The sequence below is a fragment of the Triticum aestivum genome, chromosome 2B, assembly GCF_018294505.1.
Source record: "Triticum aestivum cultivar Chinese Spring chromosome 2B, IWGSC CS RefSeq v2.1, whole genome shotgun sequence".
Taxonomy (NCBI): Eukaryota; Viridiplantae; Streptophyta; class Magnoliopsida; order Poales; family Poaceae; genus Triticum; species Triticum aestivum.
Window position 1 is genome coordinate 799,880,463 of NC_057798.1, and position 23,372 is coordinate 799,903,834.

General features: G+C 48.6%; 1 protein-coding gene across 1 annotated transcript; it reads right to left on the bottom strand.

The window, feature by feature from the left end:
* Positions 1-14,319: 14,319 nt before the first annotated feature.
* On the bottom strand, positions 14,320-23,115 carry LOC123039715 (serine/threonine-protein kinase ATG1t-like). The gene is made up of 10 exons (XM_044462757.1): positions 22,964-23,115; positions 22,387-22,582; positions 20,027-20,147; positions 19,814-19,872; positions 19,658-19,713; positions 15,748-15,806; positions 15,224-15,247; positions 15,086-15,189; positions 14,885-14,989; positions 14,320-14,601 (listed from the first exon to the last, which is right to left on the bottom strand). Exons 1-10 carry the CDS (start codon positions 23,113-23,115, stop codon positions 14,320-14,322), a joined length of 1,158 nt encoding a protein of 385 aa, XP_044318692.1.
* Positions 23,116-23,372: the final 257 nt, after the last annotated feature.

Genomic DNA, 23,372 nt, shown 5'->3' on the forward strand with positions numbered 1-23,372 from the left:
GACAGTGCCATACCTAGTGTATATGACCCAGGGCGAGTTACCCAAGGACGAAGTTCTGGCCAGACATATAATTTGGCGGTCCAAGTCCATGACTATTGTCAATGGCAAGTTACATCATTGCAGTGTTTCAGGGGTGTTTCAGTGTTGCGTTTCTCCTGAAGAAGGCTGTGAGATCTTGCGTGAAATCCATGAAGGAGATTGTGGTCATCATGCCGGCTCAAAATCTTTGGTGGCTAAGGCTTTCTGACACAGTTTTTACTGGTTAACAACTCATGCTGATGCGGAGGATCTGGTCAGGAAGTGTGATGGCTGTCAGAAGTTTTCACGCCGAGCTCATGTTCCCGCCTAGGAATTGAGGATGATTCCAATCACTTGGCCGTTTGCAACTTGGGGTCTGGATATGGTTTGGCCTTTTAAGAGGTCCAAGGATAAGAAGACCCACCTTCTAGTGGCAGTTGATAAATTCACCAAGTGGGTGGAGGCACAGCCAGTAAGCAAGTGTGATGCGGCCACGGCGGTTCAATTCATGAAAAAGGTGATTTTCCGCTTTGATTTTCCACACAGCATTATAAAAGATAATGGAACGAATCTATCCAAGGGTGCTATGGAAGAGTTCTGTCAATGTGAGCACATCTGGCTTGATGTATCCTCAGTGGCTCACCCTCAGTCCAATGGTCAAGCGGAGAGAAAACTTGACACCGGCTTATGGTCCCTTTGCAGAGGACGCCAGGTTGTTGGGTGGAAGAGTTACCTTCTATTTTATGGAGCATTAACACCACCCCCAATAGACCTTTCAGCAGATATACTATTTTAATTATGGACATCAGCTAGTGAAAAGACTTGCCCTTCCAGCATTTAACCTTTATTCAGTAGATTTTTAACACAATGAAAACAAGTAGGTGATAGTGAACTTGTGGATACATGAGCATTCACAATCCTATTACTTGGCTGCAGAAGATGCTTCTGTTGATAAGAATTCAGTGACATGTCACCATTGTTGTAATCAAAATTAACAAGAAAGAACTAGTACCTAAGGCAATGAGACTGCAACACACTGCTCCATACTAATCATGAAACTTATGTATAGTAGGAGTCAGCAATAGACAATCCAACATATCAGAAAATTATGTTGAACTTCCCTCAAATGATTCCACCTAGTAATTATCGTGCTCTAAATTATGATTTAGACAAGCATAAAAAATAAAAATTAGGTTGTGCGCATGGGGCCGGTGGCCACAGTGACGGGCCGAGGCAGGAAAGAGGGCGCAGGGGGCGGTGGCCACGGCGACGGGTAGAGACAGGAAACATAGGGGGAAAGAGTGATGCTCACCGAGGGACTAGTAGCAGCAGACGGCAGCGGGGTTGGACGGAGAATGGCGGAGGCGGCCATACTAGAGCTCGACGGGGGCGCGATGTTGGAGAACGTTGCAGAAAATAAAAAATTTCCTACGGTTTCACCAAGATCCATCTATGAGTTCATCTAGCAACGAGTGATAGTAGTGCATCTACATACCTTTGTAGATCGCGAGCGGAAGCGTTCAAGAGAACGGGGTTGAGGTAGTCATACTCGTCGTGATCCAAATCACCGATGACCAAGTGCCGAACGGACAACACCTCCGCGTTCAACACACGTACGGAGCGGATGACTTCTTCTCCTTCTTGATCCAGCAAGGGGAAAGGAGAGGTTGATGAAGATCCAGTAGCATGACGGAGTTGTGGTGGATGCAGCAGGGTTCCGGCAGAGCTTCGTCGAGCTTCTGCGAGAGGGAGAGGTGTAGCAGGGAGAGGGAGGGGCAAGACTTCAGGGTGCGGCTGCCCTCCCTCCCCCCTCCTTTATATAGGCCCCCAGGGAGGGGCGCCGGCCCTGGAGATGAGATCTCCCAAGGGGGGCGCCGGACAGGGGGGTGGAGTGCCCCCCAAGGCAAGTGGAGGCGCCCCCCCACCCTAGGGTTTCCAACCCTAGGTGCAGGGGGGCAAGGGGGGCGCACCAGCCCACCAGAGGCTAGTCCCCTCCCCACTTCAGCCCACGGGGCCCTCCGGGGTAGGTGGGCCCACCCGGTGGACCCCCGGGACCCTTTCGGTGGTCCCGGTACAATACCGGTGACCCCCGAAACTCTCCCGATGGCCAAAACTGCACTTCCTATATATAATTCTTTACCTCCGGACTATTCCGAACTCCTCGTGACGTCCGGGATCTCATCCGGGACTCCGAATAACTTTCGGTTTGCTGCATACTAATATTCATACAACCCTAGCGTCACCGAACCTTAAGTGTGTAGACCCTACGGGTTCGGGAGACATGTAGACATGACCGAGACGGCTCTCCGATCAATAACCAACAGCGGGATCTGGATATCCATGTTGGCTCCCACATGCTCCTCGATGATCTCATCGGATGAACCATGATGTTGAGGATTTAAGCAATCCCGTCTACAATTCCCTTTGTCAATCGGTACGTTACTTGCCCGAGATTCGATCGGCGGTATCCCAATACCTCGTTCAATCTCGTTACCGGCAAGTCACTTTACTCGTACCGTAATGCATGATCCCGTGACCAGACACTTGGTCACTTTGAGCTCATTATGACGATGCATTACCGAGTGGGCCCAGAGATACCTCTCCGTCATACGGAGTGACAAATCCCAGTCTCGATCCGTGTCAACCCAACAGACACTTTCAGAGATACCTGTAGTGCACCTTTATAGTCACCCAGTTACGTTGTGACGTTTGGTACACCCAAAGCACTCCTACGGTATCCGGGAGTTAAACTATCTCATGGTCTAAGGAAAAGATACTTGACATTGGAAAAGCTCTAGCAAACGAACTACACGATCTTTGTGCTATGCTCAGGATTGGGTCTTGTCCATCACATCATTCTCCTAATGATGTGATCCCGTTATCAATGACATCTAATGTCCATATCAGGAAACCATGACTATCTGTTGATCAACGAGCTAGTCAACTAGAGGCTCACTAGGGACACATTGTGGTCTATGTATTCACACGTGTATTACGATTTCCGGATAATACAATTATAGCATGAACAAAAGACAATTATCATGAACAAGGAAATATAATAATAATCCTTTTATTATTGCCTCTAGGGCATATTTCCAACAGTCTCCCACTTGCACTAGAGTCAATAATCTAGTTACATTGTGATGAATCGAACACCCATAGAGTACTGGTGTTGATCATGTTTTGCTCGCGGAAGAGGTTTAGTCAACGGATCTGCGACATTCAGATCCGTATGTACTTTGCAAATATCTATGTCTCCATCTTGAACATTTTCACGGATGGAGTTGAAACGACGCTTGATGTGCCTGGTCTTCTTGTGAAACCTGGGCTCCTTGGCAAGGGCAATAGCTCCAGTGTTGTCACAGAAGAGAGTGATTGGCCCCGACGCATTGGGTATGACTCCTAGGTCGGTGATGAACTCCTTCATCCATATTGCTTCATGTGCTGCCTCCGAGGCTGCCATGTACTCCGCTTCACATGTAGATCCCGCCACGACGCTCTGCTTGCAACTGCACCAGCTTACTGCTCCACGATTCAACATATACACGTATCCGGTTTGTGACTTAGAGTCATCCAGATCTGTGTCGAAGCTAGCATCGACGTAACCCTTTACGACGAGCTCTTCGTCACCTCCATAAACGAGAAACATGTCCTTTGTCCTTTTCAGGTACTTCAGGATATTCTTGACCGCTGTCCAGTGTTCCTTGCCGGGATTACTTTGGTACCTTCCTACCAAACTTACGGCAAGGTTTACATCAGGTCTGGTACACAGCATGGCATACATAATAGATCCTATGGCTGAGGCATAGGGGATGACACTCATCTCTTCTTTATCTTTTGCCGTGGTCGGGCATTGAGCCGAGCTCAATCTCACACCTTGCAATACAGGCAAGAACCCTTTCTTGGACTGATCCATTTTGAACTTCTTCAAAATCTTATCAAGGTATGTGTTTTGTGAAAGACCTATGAGGCGTCTCGATCTATCCCTATAGATCTTGATGCCTAATATGTAAGCAGCTTCTCCAAGGTCCTTCATTGAAAAACACTTATTCAAGTAGGTCTTAATGCTGTCCAAAAGTTATATATCATTTCCCATCAAAAGTATGTCATCTACATATAATATGAGAAATGCTACAGAGCTCCCACTCACTTTCTTGTAAACACAGGCTTCTCCATAAGTCTGCATAAACCCAAACGCTTTGATCATCTGATCAAAGTGAATGTTCCAACTCCGAGATGCTTGCACCAGCCCATAAATGGATCGCTGGAGCTTGCATACTTTGTTAGCATTCTTAGGATCAACAAAACCCTCCGGCTGCATCATATACAGTTCTTCCTTAAGATAGTCGTTAAGGAATGCCGTTTTGACGTCCATCTGCCATATCTCATAATCATAGTATGCGGCAATTGCTAACATGATTCGGACTGACTTTAGCTTCGCTACGGGAGAGAAAGTCTCATCGTAGTCAACCCCTTGAACTTGCCGATAACCCTTAGCGACAAGTCGAGCTTTATAGATGGTAACATTACCATCCGCGTCCGTCTTCTTCTTAAAGATCCATTTGTTTTCTATCGCTCGCCAATCATCGGGCAAGTCTGTCAAAGTCCATACTTTGTTTTCATACATGGATTCTATCTCGGATTGCATGGCTTCAAGCCATTTGTTGGAATCTGGGCCCGCCATCGCTTCTTCATAGTTTGAAGGTTCACCGTTGTCTAACAACATTATTTCCAGGACAGGGTTGCCATACCACTCTGGTGTGGAACGTGTCCTTGTGGACCTACGAAGTTCAGTAGCAACTTGATCCGAAGTACCTTGATCATCATCATTAATTTCCTCTCCAGTCGGTGTAGGCACCACAGGAACATTTTCCTGAGCTGCACTACTTTCGGTTCAAGAGGTAGTACTTCATCGAGTTCTACTTTCCTCCCACTTACTCCTTTCGAGAGAAACTCTTTTTCCAGAAAGGATCCGTTCTTGGCAACAAAGATCTTGCCTTCGGATCTAAGTAGAAGGTATACCCAATGGTTTCCTTAGGGTATCCTATGAAGACGCATTTTTCCGACTTGGGTTCGAGCTTTTCAGGTTGAAGTTTCTTGACATAAGCATCGCATCCCCAAACTTTTAGAAACGACAGCTTAGGTTTCTTCCCAAACCATAGTTCATATGGTGTCGTCTCAACGGATTTAGACGGAGCCCTATTTAAAGTGAATGTAGCTGTCTCTAGAGCGTATCCCCAAAATGATAGCGGTAAATCGGTAAGAGACATCATAGATCGCACCATATCCAATAGAGTGCGATTACGACGTTCGGTCACACCGTTACACTGAGGTGTTCCAGGCGGCGTGAGTTGTGAAACGATTCCACATTTTCTTAAGTGCGTACCAAATTCGTGACTTAAATATTCTCCTCCACGATCTGATCGTAAGAACTTTATTTTTCGATCACGTTGATTCTCTACTTCATTCTGAAATTCCTTGAACTTTTCAAAGGTCTCAGACTTGTGTTTCATCAAGTAGACATACCCATATCTACTTAAGTCATCAGTGAGAGTGAGAACATAACGATATCCTCCGCGAGCCTCAACGCTCATTGGACCACACACATCAGTATGTATGATTTCCAATAAGTTGGTTGCTCGCTCCATTGTTCCGGAGAACGGAGTCTTGGTCATTTTGCCCATGAGGCATGGTTCGCATGTGTCAAATGATTCATAATCGAGAGACTCTAAAAGTCCATCAGCATGGAGCTTCTTCATGCGCTTGACACCAATGTGACCAAGGCGGCAGTGCCACAAGTATGGGGGACTATCGTTATCAACTTTACATCTTTTGGTATTCACACTATGAATATGTGTAACATTACGTTCGAGATTCATTAAGAATAAACCATTGACCATCGGGGCATGACCATAAAACATATCTCTCATATAAATAGAACAACCATTATTCTCGATTTAAATGAGTAGCCATATCGCATTAAACGAGATCCAGATACAATGTTCATGCTCAAACTTGGCACTAAATAACAATTATTGAGGTTTAAAACTAATCCCGTGGGTAAATGTAGAGGCAGCGTGCCGACGGCGATTACATCGACCTTGGAACCATTCCCGACGCGCATCGTCACCTCGTCCTTCGCCAGTCTCCGCTTATTCCGCAGCTCCTGCTGTGAGTTACAAATATGAGCAACGGCACCGGTATCAAATACCCAGGAGTTACTACGAGTACTGGTAAGGTACACATCAATTACATGTATATCAAATATACCTTTAGTGTTGCTGGCCTTCTTGTCCGCTAAGTATTTGGGGCAGTTCCGCTTCCAGTGACCCTTCCCTTTGCAATAAAAGCACTCAGTCTTAGGCTTGGGTCCATTCCTTGACTTCTTCCCGGCAACTGGCTTACCGGGCGCGGCAACATCTTTGTCGTCCTTCTTGAAGTTCTTCTTACCCTTGCCCTTCTTGAACTTGGTGGTTTTATTGACCATCAACACTTGATGTTCTTTCTTGATTTCTACCTCTACTGACTTTAGCATTGAAAATACTTCAGGAATAGTTTTCACCATCCCCTGCATATTGTAGTTCATCACAAAGCTCTTGTAGCTCGGTGGGAGCGACTGAAGGATTCTGTCAATGACCGCCTCGTCCGGGAGGTTAATGTCCAGCTGGGACAGGCGGTTGTGCAACCCAGACATTTTGAGTATGTGCTCACTGACAGAACTGTTTTCCTCCATCTTACAACTATAGAACTTGTCGGAGACTTCATATCTCTCGACCCTGGCATGAGCTTGGAAAACCATTTTCAGCTCCTCGAACATCTCATATGCTCCGTGTCGCTCAAAACGCTTTTGGAGCCCCGGTTCTAAGTTGTAAAGCATGCCGCACTAAATGAGGGAGTAATCATTAGCACGTGACTGCCAAGCATTCATAACGTCTTGGTTCTCTGGGATGGGTGCTTCACCTAGCGGTCCTTCTAGGACATATGCTTTCTTGGCAGCTATGAGGATGATCCTCAGGTTCCGGACCCAGTCCGAATAGTTGCTGCCATCATCTTTCAGCTTGGTTTTCTCTAGGAACGCGTTGAAGTTCATGTTGACATGAGCGTTGGCCATTTGATCTACAAGACATATTTTGCAAAGATTTTTAGACTAAGTTCATGATAATTAAGTTCATCTAATCAAATTATTTAATGAACTCCCACTCAGATTAGACATCCCTCTAGTCATCTAAGTGTTACACGATCCGAGTCGACTAGGTCGTGTCCGATCATCACGTGAGACAGACTAGTCATCATCGGTGAACATCTTCATGTTGATCGTATCTTCCATACGACTCATGTTCGACCTTTCGGTCTCTGTGTTCCGAGGCCATGTCTGTACATGCTAGGCTCGTCAAGTTAACCCTAAGTGTTTTTGCATGTGTAAAACTGTCTTACACCCGTTGTATGTGAACGTAAGAACCTATCACACCCGATCATCACGTGGTGCTTCGAAACGACGAACTTTAGCAATGGCGCACAGTTAGGGGAGAACACTTTCTTGAAATTATTATAAGGGATCATCTTATTTACTATCGCCGTTCTAAGTAAACAAGATGCATAAACATAATAAACATCACATGCAATTATATAATAGTGACATGATATGGCCAATATCATATAGCTCCTTTGATTCGGGGCTCCATGATCATCTTCGTCACCGACATGACACCATGATCTCCATCATCGTGTCTCCATGAAGTTGCTCGCCAACTATTACTTCTACTACTATGGCTAACGGTTTAGCAATAAAGTAAAGTAATTACATGGCGTTAAATCAATGACACGCGGGTCATACAATAATTAAGACAACTCCTATGGCTCCTGCTGGTTTTCATACTCATAGACATGCAAGTCGTGATTCCTATTACAAGAACATGATCTCATACATCACAATATATCATTCATCATTCATCACAACTTTTGGCCATATCACATCACATAGCAATTGCTGCAAAAACAAGTTAGACGTCCTCTAATTGTTGTTGCATCTTTTACGTGGCTGCAATTGGGTTCTAGCAAGAACGTTTTCTTACCTACGAATAACCACAACGTGATTTTGTCAACTTCTATTTACCCTTCATAAGGACCTTTTTCATCGAATCCGCTCCAACTAAAGTGGGAGAGACAGACACCCGCTAGCCACCTTATGCAACTAGTGCATGTCAGTCGGTGGAACCTGTCTCACGTAAGTGTACGTGTAAGATCGGTCCGGGCCGCTTCATCCCACAATACCGCTGAAGGAAAATAAGACTAGTAATAGCAAGCAAGTTGACAAGATCTACGCCCACAACAGATTTGTGTTCTACTCGTGCAATAGAGAACTACGCATAGACCTAGCTCATGATGCCACTGTTGGAGAACGTTGCAGAAAATAAAAAAATTCCTACGGTTTCACCAAGATCCATCTATGAGTTCATCTAGCAACTAGTGATAGTACTGCATCTACATACCTTTGTAGATCGCGAGCGGAAGCGTTCAAGAGAACGGGGTTGAGGTAGTCGTACTCGTCGTGATCCAAATCATCGATGACCAAGTGCCGAACGGACAGCACCTCCGCGTTCAACACACGTACGGAGCGGATGACTTCTCCTCCTTCTTGATCCAGCAAGGGGAAATGAGAGGTTGATGAAGATCCAGCAGCATGACGGCATGGTGGTGGATGCAGCAGGGTTCCGGCAGAGCTTCGCCGAGCTTCTGCGAGAGGGAGAGGTGTAGCAGGGGAGAGGGAGGCGCCAAGACTTCAGGGTGCGGCTGCCCTCCCTCGCCCCTCCTCCTTTATATAGGCCCCCAGGGGGGGCGCCGGCCCTGGAGATGAGATCTCCCAAGGGGGGCGGCGGCCAGGGGGGTGGAGTGCCCCCCAAGGCAAGTGGAGGAGCCCCCCCCACCCTAGGGTTTCCAACCCTAGGCGCAGGGGGCCCAAGGGGGGGCGCACCAGCCCATCAGAGGCTGGTCCCCTCCCCACTTCAGCCCACGGGGCCCTCCGGGGTAGGTGGCCCCACCCGGTGGACCCCCGGGACCCTTCCGGTGGTCCCGGTACAATACCGGTGACCCCCGAAACTCTCCCGATGGCCAAAACTGCACTTCCTATATATAATTCTTTACCTCCGGACTATTCTGGAACTCCTCGTGACGTCCGGGATCTCATCCGGGACTCCGAACAACTTTTGGTTTGCTGCATACTCATATTCATACAACCCTAGCGTCACCGAACCTTAAGTGTGTAGACCCTACGGGTTCGGGAGACATGTAGACATGACCGAGACGGCTCTCCGGTCAATAACCAACAGCGGGATCTGGATACCCATGTTGGCTCCCACATGCTCCTCGATGATCTCATCGGATGAACCACAATGTCGAGGATTTAAGCAATCCCGTATACAATTCCCTTTGTCAATCGATACGTTACATGCCCGAGATTCGATCGTCGGTATCCCAATACCTCGTTCAATCTCGTTACCGGCAAGTCACTTTACTCGTACCGTAATGCATGATCCCGTGACCAGATAGTTGGTCACTTTGAGCTCATTATGATGATGCATTACCGAGTGGGCCCAGAGATACCTCTCCGTCATACGGAGTGACAAATCCCAGTCTCGATCTGTGTCAACCCAACAGGCACTTTCGGAGATACCTGTAGTGCACCTTTATAGTCACCCAGTTACATTGTGACGTTTGGTACACCCAAAGCACTCCTACGGTATCCGGGAGTTACACGATCTCATGGTCTAAGGAAAAGATACTTGACATTGGAAAAGCTCTAGCAAATGAACTACACGATCTTTATGCTATGCTCAGGATTGGGTCTTGTCCATCACATCATTCTCCTAATGATGTGATCCCGTTATCAATGACATCTAATGTCCATAGTCAGGAAACCATGACTATCTGTTGATCAACGAGCTAGTCAACTAGAGGCTCACTAGGGACACATTGTGGTCTATGTATTCACACGTGTATTACAATTTCCGGATAATACAATTATAGCATGAACAAAAGACAATTATCATGAACAAGGAAATATAATAATAATCCTTTTATTATTGCCTCTAGGGCATATTTCCAACACGCGGGATCGATGAAGAATGGCATCGGTCCTCGTAGTCAAAGCAGCCAAGCTCTATGGGGGCGGCAATGACAAGGAGGCACGGCGACGAGGCCGAGCGGGCTCGAAAGCGACGGCGATCTCTAGCACAGCAGCCTGGCGGCGGGGTGATGTGGTTCGGCGTCGGGGAAGGGAATGTGGGAAAATTCTCCTAAGTCCTGCTTATATAGCCCCCCTTTAGTTCCAGTTGGTGGCTCCAACCAGGACTAAAGGCCCCCCTTTAGTCCCGGTCGGAGCCACCAACCCGGCCCTTCGCCTTTAGTCCTAGTTGGTGGCTCGGACCGGGACTAAAGGGGGGCCTTTAGTCCTGGTTGGAGACACCAACCGGAACTAAAGGGCTGTTCCTGGCACAGCCACGGTGTGATGGGAGTTTAGTCCCACCTCGCTTAGCGAGAGGCGCTCGCACTGGTTTATGAGCCCCACTGTGATAGCCCTCTCGAGCTCCTCTCTAAATTAGGTAGTACATGCCTAATGTTCCTCTCTGCCCTGTCGGTCCTACTTGCCCCACAGGCCTGCATCGTGGCCCATGTATAGTTGGGTTTCTAGTCGTATTCAGACCGTGGTGGCCTAGTAGACGGATTTTTTTAGTTTTTATATTATTTTTTGCATATGTTATGTCAATTTTGCTATTAAAGTTGTTAACAAAATGTACTTTGATAATTTTAGTTGCATAAATTTTATATAATTTTAAGTTAATATTATTTTGATCATAACTAGAGGTTTTATAAAATCTTGTTAGTTGATTCTTTTAGCTATAGAAGAATATTATAGTTTTGTTTTAGTTGATCATAACAAAATATTTTAATTGATTCTTTTTAGTTGATTCCTTTTGCTATTAGAGTTTTATTAAAGCTTTTTAGTTTGCTATTTAAGTTTTTAACAAAAAATACTTTATGAGAATTCTTTTTTCTATCAAAGTTTTTAACAAAAAATGCTTTGATAATTTTAGTTACATAAATTTTATATAATTTTAATTTAATATTATTTTGATCACAACTAGAGGTTTATAAAAGCTTTTTAGTTGATTCTTTTTGCTATTGAAGCGATTTCATCTATTACAAAGGGATTTCATTTTTTCCACTTATTTTAACTCCAGACTTTTTGTGCATTCAATATGCACCATTCAAAGGCACATCATCAATTTCAACCCATTTCTGATTTCATGTGCTATTTTTCATGCATTTAATGATTTATTTTAAGCTAAATGACCCTGAAATTGAAAATCACTAGAAATCAACACTGAACAGGTTGAAACTTGGCATCGTATCATAATTTCACCCACATAGCATATGCTAAAAAGTTGAGAGGGTTACAACAAAAAAAGGAAGCACTTGTGTACAAACTGGACAATATCTTCCGAAGTATCAGGGTTTGAGACGAAAACTCATCTATTACAAAGGGATTTCATTCTTTTTATCTTATTTTAACTCCAGACTTTTTGTGCGTTTAATATGCACCATTCAAAAGAACATCATCAATTTTCAAACCTTTTCTGACTTAATTCGAAATTTGTCATGCATTTAATGATTTAATTTGAGCTAAATGACCCTGAAATTGAAAAGCACTACAAATCAACTCTGAAAAGGTTGAAACTTGGCATGGTATCATAATTTCACCCACATAGCATGTGCTAAAAAATTAGAAGCTTACGACAAAAACTGGAGGCACTTCATGTACAAACTGGACAATCTCTTCCGAGATATCAGGGTTTCGGATAAAAACTCATCTATTACAAAGGGATTTTATTTTTAACTTATTTTAACTCCAGAATTTTTGTGCATTCAATATGCACCATTCAAAGGCACATAATCAATTTTCAACCCTTTTCTAACTCCATTTGCTATTTTTCATGCATTTAATGATTTATTTTGAGCTAAATGACCCTGAAATTGAAAAGCACTACAAATGAACTCAGAAAAGGTTGAAACTTGGCATGGTATCATAATTTCACCCACGTAGCATGTGATAACAAGTTGAGAGGCTTACGGCAAAAACTAAATGCACTTCGTTTACAAACTGGACAATCTCTTCTAAGTATCACGGTTTCGGACGAAAATCTATTACAAAGGGATTTCATTTTTTGACATGTAACTGCAGTGATATTCTAGATCAAAGCCATTATCAGAATAGTTATAGAGCATAACTATGACTTTCAACCCAGAATCAAAGGTGCAAAATATTCGGTTATCTTGTATATGCCGAATAGTTACTTGAACAATCGTACCATCTGATATGTTGTCTTCACTAGAGAGAAAGTCTTCACTTTTTCTTCGCGTGTGTCCCTTGCTTATTGCGCCATAACCCCAGATAATCTTCATTATTTAACATGATGCTTGGGTCAGCCTTCACTTTGAAGGGAGGAATTTCATGAAACTTTTCATAATCGTCAGACATGTCTGTCTTGTCCTCCACTACCACGATGTTTCTTTTACCTGAAAGAATTATGTGGCGCTTTGGCTCATCTTATGATGTATTCGCTTGCTTATCTTTTCTTTTTCTCAGTTTGGTAGACATGTCCTGCACATAGAAAACCCGCGCCACATCATTGGCTTGGACGAATGATTCGTCTGTGTACCCAAGATCGTTGAGATCCACTGTTGTTATTCCGTGTTGCGGTTCTACCTGTACCCTGCCTACTGAAAAAAATTGGCCCATTTGCACTTAAACAAAGGGACCTTAAAATTACGTCCATAGTCAAGTTCCCATATGTCCTCTATGTAAACATAATATGTGTCCTCTGCCCTATTGGTGTTTGCTGCATCAAAGCGGACACCACTGTTTTGGTTGGTGCTCTTTTTATCTTCGGCAACCGTGTAAAATGTATTCCCATTTATCCCATACCCTTGGTAAGTCAATACAGTCGAAGATGGTGTCCTGGACAACAAGTACAACTCATCTCCAACAATCTTGTTACCCATGAGATGTGTTTGCAACCAACCGCTGAAAGTCCCGATGTGCTCACGTGTAATCCAATCGTCATACTTCTCGGGGTGTTTAGAGCGTAGAATATTTTTCTGTTCATTGATATACGAGGCCACCAAGGCAGAATTCTGTATAACTGTGTAGTATGCTTGCACCCAAGAATGCATGTCCCTACATATTATTGAATCCACTCCTAGCGTGCCTTTTTCCACTCATTCTCCCCTCATGCCGCGATTGAGGAACACCAATCAGTTTAAGGTCAATAATAAAGTCAGCACAAAATGCAATGACCTCCTCTGTTTCATGGCCCTTGGAGATGCTTCCTTCTGGCTTAGCACGGTTACGAACATAATTCTTTAAGACTCCCATGAACCTCTCAAAGGGGAACATATTGTGTAGAAATACATGACCCATAATGGAAATCTCGTAGACTAGGTGAATTAGGACGTGTGTCATAATATTGAAGAAGGATGGTGAGAACACCAACTCGAAACTGACAAGACATTAGACCAAATCATTATGTAACCTTGGTAGGATTTCTGGATCGATTACCTTCTGAGAAATTGCATTGAAAAATGCACATAGCTTCACAATGGCTAATCGAACATTTTCTGGTAAAAGCCCCTCAATGCAATCGGAAGCAGTTGCGTCATAATCACGTGGCAGTCACGAGACTTTACGTTCTGGAATTTTTTTTCTCTGCCATATTTATTATTCTCTTTATATTCGACGAGAAGCCAGACGAGACATTGATATTGAGCAGGCATTCAAAAAAGATTACCTTCTCTGCTTTGGTAAGAGTGTAGCTGACAGGACCTTGATACTGCTTTGGATGCAGGCCGTCTTTTTCGTTCATACGTTGCTGGTCCTCTCGTGTCTCCAGTGTATCTTTTGTCTTCCCATACGTGCCCAAGAATGACACAGGGCCGAAGTACTGCTCACTCTGAAAAATGCTTTCCTGATGGGTTTGGCCGATGGAAGCATTGTGAGGGAATATGATGTAGGCGATCGAAGAATTGCTCGACGCGTCCGGCTTGCTCCTCTTGCTGGTACTGCTGCAAGAGTTGCAGAGTAGGAACACGATCATAGGGGCATAGCCATCCTGGCGCTAGCGCATGGAGAGCAGCGACGGCGCTGAGCACTGATGCGAGCCATCTTTCTGACCGTCGGCGTGTGGATATGAGCAAGGAGGAGGAGAAGGCGAAAAGAGAGGGACTCACCAGCGAGAGTCCGCAACTCTACGACGTACGATTGCGGCGGGGACACTGGTTCATCTTGCTAGGACAAAGGTAAGGTGGCCTCCTCGTACACCCGCGCCAGCTATGCCCGTCCGTCTTAGGATATTGGATCGGGGCGATGCCTGGGATGGCGGACCTGATGGTTGCTCCGCACCTTGCTTGCCTCTCAACAGCGCTACGGCCGCCGTCCTCGAGGGACTTGCTCGTCCAAATCATGGTGTGGACTTCGCCGCTCCATTTCTCTTCCCTCCTTGTCCCATCATCCCCATCAGCAGCTTCCACCTCGATGCATGGCCACCCACAGGCAATTCATGGTCTCTGTGGTGACGATCATTATTGCCGAGTCATTCTCTCCTTTGTTGGAGACGGAAACTCCCTTACACGTTGCTCTCAAGGTTTCAGTGATCGATTTTTGCGACCGCTCTTGAGGTTGTAGTGATCGATTTTGCGAAGCTGGTCGCGGCCAAGATATGCACTTCCACCACACTTGGTTTTCGGTGCACGACCGCGCACGTCCTGAGGACCGTCGTCGGGCCCGGCCCTGAGGGAGGGCAAAGGGGGCAACCGCCCCCCCCCCCCTCCATATGTCGATGGAATCAGGATGCAAGCTGGGTACCAGGAGTTGTGAGAATGGAAGGGAGCTACTAGTTCTGTTTATGCATTGAAGCATCTCAAGAAAGGCACATGTGAGCTAAGGACAGCTCCAAAATCTAAGTCTCTGAAATCATGATTAAAATTTTTTGGGGAGTGAAAGCACATCCATCACCTGCACATTGCTTCTACCATGGAATGGTGGGTAGCCATTCAAGAGATCAAAGAGGATCGCGCCGATACTCCACAAGTCTACCTGCACGCAGGAGATGTTCAGATCTGTGCCATTCGTTGTGGCAAAAAAATGTTGGGCACGTCTGAAATAGCATGACTTGGGCTGGCATTCATCATAGTCGGCAGCTTACTTTTGACTGAAACATTTACTAATTTGCACTACATCCGTAAGAATCTGATGGAAAATGACTGCAACGCAATCAATTTCTCCCTTCCTCATGCGCGCGTATCGTATATAGTTCAATGAGAAACAATGCTTTCTGATATTCATGAATTGGATTCGAACAAATGTCCCCCGACTCCTCTACCAAATAAGGATCGTGATTCACATTTCCTCGTTCTCTTTCTAGCTGCCCATATGGGTGGCTGCTATCATCCCGTTTTGATAGCTTCTTATCTGCATACGCGAGCATAAGCGGAATAGCCTGAACACTCATAGCGATTACCTCAACCCTTGTCTTTCCTTTGGCTCCGCTCGGTGGGGGGAACCCAATGTACCAATTCTTTCACTCGATCCTGCTCCTTATTCTTTCTCATTTGCCTCTTTCTCTCTCTCCTGCTCCCCCCCCCCCACCCCGACTGTCACTCTATGGCAAAGCTAAAGGGCCATGTACAAACGGGTGCCGGAGGCTGTCTCTGCATACTCCCCAGGATGAAGGGCCCTAATAAACACAGAAACAAATGTGACTGGATTTCTGTTTGTCCAAAAATCGACCATCTAACTAGCGAACCTTACCCATCAAAAGAAACCCATTGCCGGAAAAGGCTTTCGCCCCGCTTTATATTATAAAGCAAACCGCCCAAGCATCCAACAAAGTTCAACAAGATCCACACACACGCACACACATAGGTCCACAAGAGTACAAATAAGTCACAAGGGTTAATGCTGAGGGCATAACTCAACAAGCCCTAGAAACAAAACACACACTCCACACAGCAACCCGAGCAGCTAGTCAGGTTCTGGGGGAGGGGGCGGAAGCAGGGGCGCCACGCGAAGAGCCATCGAGCGAAGGTCGGCGAGGAGGGCGGTGATGACGTCCCGGTCCTAGGGGCGGCTAAGTGCCCGCCAAAGCTGCAAGTAGCCACACATTTTGAAGATCGCTTCAGTCGCACGTCGAAGAGGAACTTTCTGAATAACAAGCTTATTGCGGATGGTCCAAAGCGTCCAGGAGCGGACCCCAACACACATCCATCTAATATGGCGGTAGCGGGGAGGGGAAGAGCTCGGCTCAGCAAGTAAGTCGGGGAAGTTGGTGTTGCACCACTATCCACCGACTACCTCGCGGAAGCAGGCCCAAAGGAACTGGACAGTGTGGCACGAGAAGAAGATGTGATTGGCATCTTCAATCGTGCCACAGATGGGGCACATCCCATTGCCCGGTCCGTTATGCTTGAGGACTTCAACCCTAGAGGGGAGGCATCCACGGATCCATTGCCACGGGAAAATCCTGATCTTCAGTGGTAGGCGGATGTCCTAGATCAGGCTAAAAGGCTTCGGGGCCACCGAGGGAGCAATGGTGGCGTATAAGGACTTCGTGGAGAAGCGGCCAGACGACTTGAGGCGCCAGGAGAGGGAGTCCGGGGTGTCCTCGATGTCCATCGGCATAAGAGCGATGTCCTGGAGGAGGGAGTCCCAGGCCGCGATCTCTAGGGGGGCCGATGGGGCGCCGGAAAGCGAGGTGCCCTAAGTCAATAAGGGCCGTCTCGACAGAGACCCGAGGGTCAATCGCAATGGCGAATAGATCGGGGAATCGCGTCGCGAGGGGGAGTCCCCCAACCACCGGCCAAACCAGAACAGGGTCGAGGACCTGGAGCCAACCGAGATGGACGTGCCAATGCGGAGGACGGGCAGGAGCTGGATCACCAACTGCCAGAACTGGGAACCACCCGAGCGCTGGCAGAAGGCAAGGGGTTGGCCCCTAAGGTACTTATCCTGGATGATGGTGAGCCATAGACCTTCCTCCCCATTGGCGATGCGCCAAAGCCAGCGGGTTAGGAGAACAATGTTCATGCGTCGAGAGGACAATATCCCAAGGCCGCCCTGGTCTTTGGATTTGCAGATGTCTGGCCAGCTCACCATATGATATTTCTACTTGTCCCCCTCGTCGGCCCAAAAAAACGTAGACTGGTATTTGACCACCTCCTGATGGAGGGTCTCATGGAGGCCATAGAAGCTCATGAGGAACCAGAGTAGGCTAGAAAGAGAGGAGTTGATGAGGATAACCCTAGCTGCTTTTGACAGCCACCTCCCCCTCCAGGGTTCAACCCGGTGCTGCATCTTAGTCACAGTCGGGTGGAGGTCAGCCACTGTGAGCCGGGAGTCAGTAATAGGTATCCCCAAGTAAGTCGTGGGGGAGGACCCCAGGTGGCAGTTCAGCCAATCCGCAATGGATTGAGCCTCCTCCGGAGGATAGCCAAGGACCATCACTTCGCTCTTATCGGAGTTGATGGTGATCCCAGACATCTGCTGGAAGCACAGGAGGAGGAACTTCAGGTTGGCAATGTTAGACGCGGAACCCTGACCCCTCCCCCTCCCACTAGGTGGGGGACAACGCCGCGGATATGGCCACAAGCTTTGGCCTTATCAAGAATGACCGTGAGGGCATCGGCAACCATGTTGAATAGAAACAGAGAGAACGGGTCACCCTGGCGGACCCCACAAAGGGTGGGGAAGTAAGACCCGACCTCATTGTTAATGTTAACCGCCTTTCGACCGCAAGTGACGAGCTGCATAACATGGGTCACCCATCGGTCGTCGAAGCCCTTGCTTAGCCAGACTTCCCGAAGGAAGGGCCAATGGACAGTGTCATGGGCTTTATGGAAGTCGAGCTTCAGGAAGACCGCACGGTGGTGCTTGGTTCGGACTTTGTGAAGGACTTCGTGGAAGACCAACACCCCATCCAAAATAAACCGGCCTTGGATGAAGGCGGACTGGTTGGGGTGAGTGACAGAGTCAGCTGGAAGGGTCACCCCATTGGCGTACCCTTTAGCCAAGATCATGTTGATCACTGTGCTCGGGCGGAATTGGCGAATATCCGAGGCCCCCGGGACTTTGGGAATGATAGTAATGACCCCATAGTTCAGGCGCCCAAGGTCCATGGTCCCTCAAAAGAATTCGTCGAAGAGGGCCATGACTTCCGGTTTGATGGTTTGCCAGAAAGTTTTGAAAAACATGACTGGCAATCCATCCGGACCCAGAGCCGAGGAGGGGTTCATTCCCTTGATCGCCGCGAGGACCTCGTCCACCGAGAAAGGAGCCACCAAGGCGACATTAGCCTCGGAGGAGACTAGATGGCCACCCGACCAAGTGTCGGAGGCCAGCGCGGCCCACCCCGAGGGGTGGGGGAGAATAAGGCTTTATAAAAGCCATCAACATGGGCTCGGATGTCCGAGGGGCGAACAAGCTGAGAGTCGCCGTCCCATAGGGAGTGGATGGAATTCCGACGTCGCCGCCCATTAGCGAGCGCCTGGAAGTAAGCCGTGTTAGCGCCCCCGCGTAACACCCACTGTTGTGCGCCGCGCTACCGCCAATAAGCCTCCTCGTCCGTGTAGATGATCGAGAGCTGATCCTCAAGATCATATCTCAGCATCCACTCATCCGGAGAGATCCCAGAGGTGTCCGCGCGGGCGTCCAGGGCTTGGATGGCACTCAGGAGGGCTTTTTTGCGGTCCCGGAGGTCTCGGCCTAGGTTCGCACCCCAACCCTTCATGAATTGACGGGCAAGCTTGGCGCAGAACTGCCAAGAATCAACGGCGGACATGGAGCGGTGGGGAGTCACGCGTACCACGGTCCACTTAGCCGCAACTGCCTCGTGGAAAACCGGCCTGGTAGAGCCAGAAGAGCTCGAACCGGAACATGGGAGGGATGGGGTGGCATTCATCGACGGAGGAGAGGAGGAGGGGGACATGGTCGGACCCGATCTGGGTGATCGCCTGCAGCGAGGCCAGGGGACATCTAAGTTCCCACTCCGGAGAGACTAGGACGCGGTCCAGAATGGACCGCGCTTGGTTCGCCTGGCGATTAGTCCACGTGAACCTGGCACCAGAGCGCTCAAGTTCACGGAGGCCAAACTCCGCGATGCAGTCGTCGAACATCTGCATCCGGGGTCGATTGACCCGGTCATTACTCCTCTCATCCGGGGAGCGGATGAGGTTAAAGTCACCTCCCACAACTACTGGGAGGGAGGAGGCGGAGATCTTCTCTTGCAGCTCGGCGAGGGAGGTCGGGGAGCGACTATGGTCCGCCGGTCCATATACAACGATGACCTCCCACTCAAAAAAAAATCCATTGTCAGTTGTCTGAAACGACTTACAAAAGTGAATGGAGGGAGTACTTCTAATGTCGTTCAGCAGATACAGATGTTGTAAGAACGATCCAATGATTTCACAGTTGACAGAAAGAATAGTTAGGGGCTGCTACAGTGAGTGGCATATATTTTTCGCTGTAACTGCTAATATGTGACTAAGATGAGTGCCTATCATCAATCCAAGAGCTGCGTATTTTAGAACTAACCTGGACAGGCCGAAATCGGATATCGCATCGCTGCCAGGACAAGAGAGCCGGATGTTCTGCAACAATATTCAAGAGGTGTATCAACTCAAATTCCACGGTTCAACCTAGTTAGAAAGCATCACAAAGGAAAATTAGAAGGCATTTAACTCCCTCGACCTCAGGCTTCAGGTCCCGGTGGACGACATGGTGCCTGCGGAGCACTTGCAAACCAGCTCCTGCCAGCCACAAGGGGGCAAGCTCCAGTTTTTACACATCACATCGAATAGAAATCGATGGTGGCAAATTAAGATGCTGCTGTCACTACGCACTACTAGTGGAAACAAAAATTCAGCGAACAATTGGGATGCAGTAGATGAAAGGATGAGTTACCAATCTGTCTCATGAAATTCCTGGTGACGCTCTCCTCCACCCTGCCGCCGGTGCGCTGGATGTAGGTCGCCAGGTCTCCCCCCTCGCACAGCTCCATGACGAGGTAGATGCAGCCCGGAGTCTGGGGCAGAGCAAAATAAGAGCATCTCTCGCCGCGCCCCCAACAGGCCCTTTCCAGGCGTTTTTTCCGCACCGACGCCGAGAAAACGCCCCAGGACGCCGAATTCCGCTGGCTCGGCCCGTTTTTGCGTCCGGCGATCACAGGCCGAACCCGGTGCACTGGGGGGCGCTCGGGGGCTCCGGCATAAGGAAAAAACGCTCCTAGGGCCACATTGTCAGGCGAAAAGTCAAGTCACCCGGCCAGATTCGCCTCCGACCCCCCCTCCCCCCGTGCTCGGCCGCCACCCTCCGCCACCCTGCCGATCCCGGCGCCGTCCACCGCCCACCGCATCTAGGTAGATCATTTCCCGCCGGGAAAAAGAAGCGGTTTTGCCGAGGCAGACTCTCCGCCGCCGTCCGGGCAACTTTTCTGGCGTTCCGGCCGTGCATCAGGGCCTGTACGCCGGCGGGTTTGCGCCCACCTCGCCCGCTAGGTGCTCTGTGATTTTCCCGGCTCGGCGATGGACTCCGAAGATGAGGAGGCGCTCGCGACGTTGCTGGAGGAGGAAGCCGAAGCCGACGTCCAGGAGCAGGAGCATCTCATGGTGCTCGCCGCACTCGCCGGCCTGCTCGCAAGCAGTAAAAAGCCGCGGCGAGGTGGCTCGGCGCCTGGGCGGGTGAAAGCAAAGAACCGGCATCGTCTGGAAGGCCACTGCATGCTCTACTCGGACTACTTCGCCGATGCTCCATTTTCACGGTGAGAAAACATTTCGGCGCTGTTATTGGATGAGCCGAAATCTTTTCCTCAGGATTGTGAATTCCATCTGGGAGTTCGACAACTACTTCAAGTGCAAGATGGATTGGACTGGCACACTTGGATTTACCTCAATCCAGAAGTGCACGACAGCTACGAGGATGCTTGCATACGGAGCTCCCAGTGATTCACTCGACGACTATGGGCGCATGGCCGAGTCCACCACCATTGAGTGTTTCTACAAGTTCTGTAGGGCAATGGTGGCAGTGTTTGGACCGCAGTACTTGCGAACACCCAATGCGGAAGACACTGTTCGGATCCTAGCACAGAGTGCAGCAAGAGAATTTCCTGGGATGCTTGGAAGCATCGACTGCATGCATTGGAAATGGAAGAACTGCCCATTTGCTTGGCATGGGTTGTACAAAGACGCCAAAGGCGGTTGCAGTGTGGTACTTGAGGCAGTGGCCACACAGGACCTCTGAATTTGGCACTCTTTCTTTGGGATGCCAGGAACTCACAATGACATCAACGTCTTGCAGTGCTCCCATGTCTTTGCCAAGCTTGTTGAAGGCCATTCTCCTCCGGTGAACTTCGAGGTCAATGGGTGGCACTACAACAAGGGGTACTATCTAGCTGATGGCATCTATCCGAGATGGTTGACATTTGTGAAGACCATATCGAACCCTGTGCCAGGAGGCAAGAACGCCTGGTTTGCGAAGGTTCAGGAGGCTTGCATGAAGGATGTCGAGCGGGCATTTGGTGTGCTCCAATCTCGATTTGCTGTTGTCCGGTTCCCTGCTCAGACCTGACCGAAAGATCAAATGTGGGAGATCATGACTTGCTGTGTCATCTTGCACAACATGATCATTGAGGGCGAGCGGGAAGAGTCAGTGTTTGACACTGAACCATATTACAGGCAGGGTCCTCTTGCCCAAGTTGATCACCAGCTACCGGCAACCTGGACTGACTACCTCAATATGCGTCAGGAGATCGAGACCCACAAGTGCATCAAGAACTGCAACACGATCTGGTGGAGCATCTATGGAGGCTCAAGGGCAAGGCCGGGGCGACGCGGGAATGACGTGTGATGAAACTTGAGTTTTTATTTGTTAAACTATATAATTTGCATTGAACTATTTGATTTATGTGATGAAACACGCCGAAACACGCTGAACCATGCCGAACTATCTGACGAACTAATTGATTTCTATTTGCATGCGAAAACTTATGCTGAAACACGCCGAATATGGGCCGATTCACGCAGATATCGGGCCGTTTTTGAGACAATTGGGCCGAATACTAGGCCGAAATCGGTGCCTGGGGCAACCTGGGGGCGGCGGCTGGGTGCCCAACTGCCCCCAGCACCGAGTATACCGCCGGCTCACCCCCAGGCCGCTCTTTTTCGGCACCCTGGGGGCCTAACGGCTGGAGATGCTCTAAGTACTAGATTGGTACAAGACGTCGATGGACTGTGGCAATCAAGGGAGGGAGCTTGGATCGTACGTACCCGGACGACGTCGAGGAGGCGGATGATGTTGGGGTGCCTAACGGCGGCGAGGAAGCAGAGCTCGCAGTCGAGGCTGTCGCGGAGGCGGTCGGGGAGGCCGGCCAGCCGCACCTGCTTCACGGCCGCGGGGGCGCCGGTCAAGAGCCGCACCGCGCGCCACACTGACGTGGCCTGGGCGGCGTCTCCGTGTTCCTCCCTGCCATCGAGAACAGACTGCAAGGCCGTAGACAAAAAAAAACAGTTTGTCTAGTTCACATATAGATATTTTTTAAAGATGTCACATTTAATCTCTCGTAAATATATAATTCATCAACAAGAAACAAAAAGAATTATACGACCAAAAAATTAGACCACAAATAGAGTGGACATCAGATTAAATATTTACCTAATAATAAAGAAAGTTAGGTTTCTGTTGTCCGTCGTCGCGACAGTTTTGCAAAAAAGTCCCTATGGTTTTAGATAATAGAACCCGCAGTCCTTTCTTTAGTGAATCTGGGAAAATGCTTCGGTTTTACAAAAAAGACCCTACGTTTGTTCGATATTCAGTCCGCGGTCCCTGATTCATCTTATCCAAAACTCCTCCCTTTCCAGCGACGGCGGAGCACGAGCACGTGAGGGGCGGCGCCTTCCTCCCTTTCCAGCGACGGCAGCAACGGCGGAGCACGAGCAGGTGAGGGGCGGCGCCTTCGTCGGACGGCTAGCCACGGCGGAGGAGAAGGCGGACGCCATGGGTGTGGCTACAGACGAGGTGGAGGAGAAGGCGGACGCCGTGGGCTTGCTGCACGGCTACAGCCGAGGCGGAGGAGAAGGCGGACGTCGTGGGCGTTCATGGAGGATGGTACGCCGGCGCCGGCCGCCAGTCCTCTCTGGCCTCCTCCGTGGTATCCTTCTCAACCTCCGCTGCTCCTATCGTTATTTGGATGGAAAATTGGAGGCCAGCCGTGTCCTTCTCCAACACAAATTGATGTAGTGCCCGACCCGGATTT

Bases quoted from the DNA above. Each gene is read 5' to 3' on its own strand.
- LOC123039715 (XM_044462757.1), bottom strand. From the start codon at position 23,115: ATGGCGTCCGCCTTCTCCTCCGCCGTGGCTAGCCGTCCGACGAAGGCG. The intron at 15,807-19,657 runs GTTAGTTCTAAA...TGTGTTTATTAG, and splicing joins TCCGATTTCGGCCTGTCCAG to GGCCCTTCATCCTGGGGAGT. The intron at 14,602-14,884 runs GTTGCCCCCTTT...CCATGCATCGAG, and splicing joins TATGGAGGGGGGGGGGGGCG to GTGGAAGCTGCTGATGGGGA.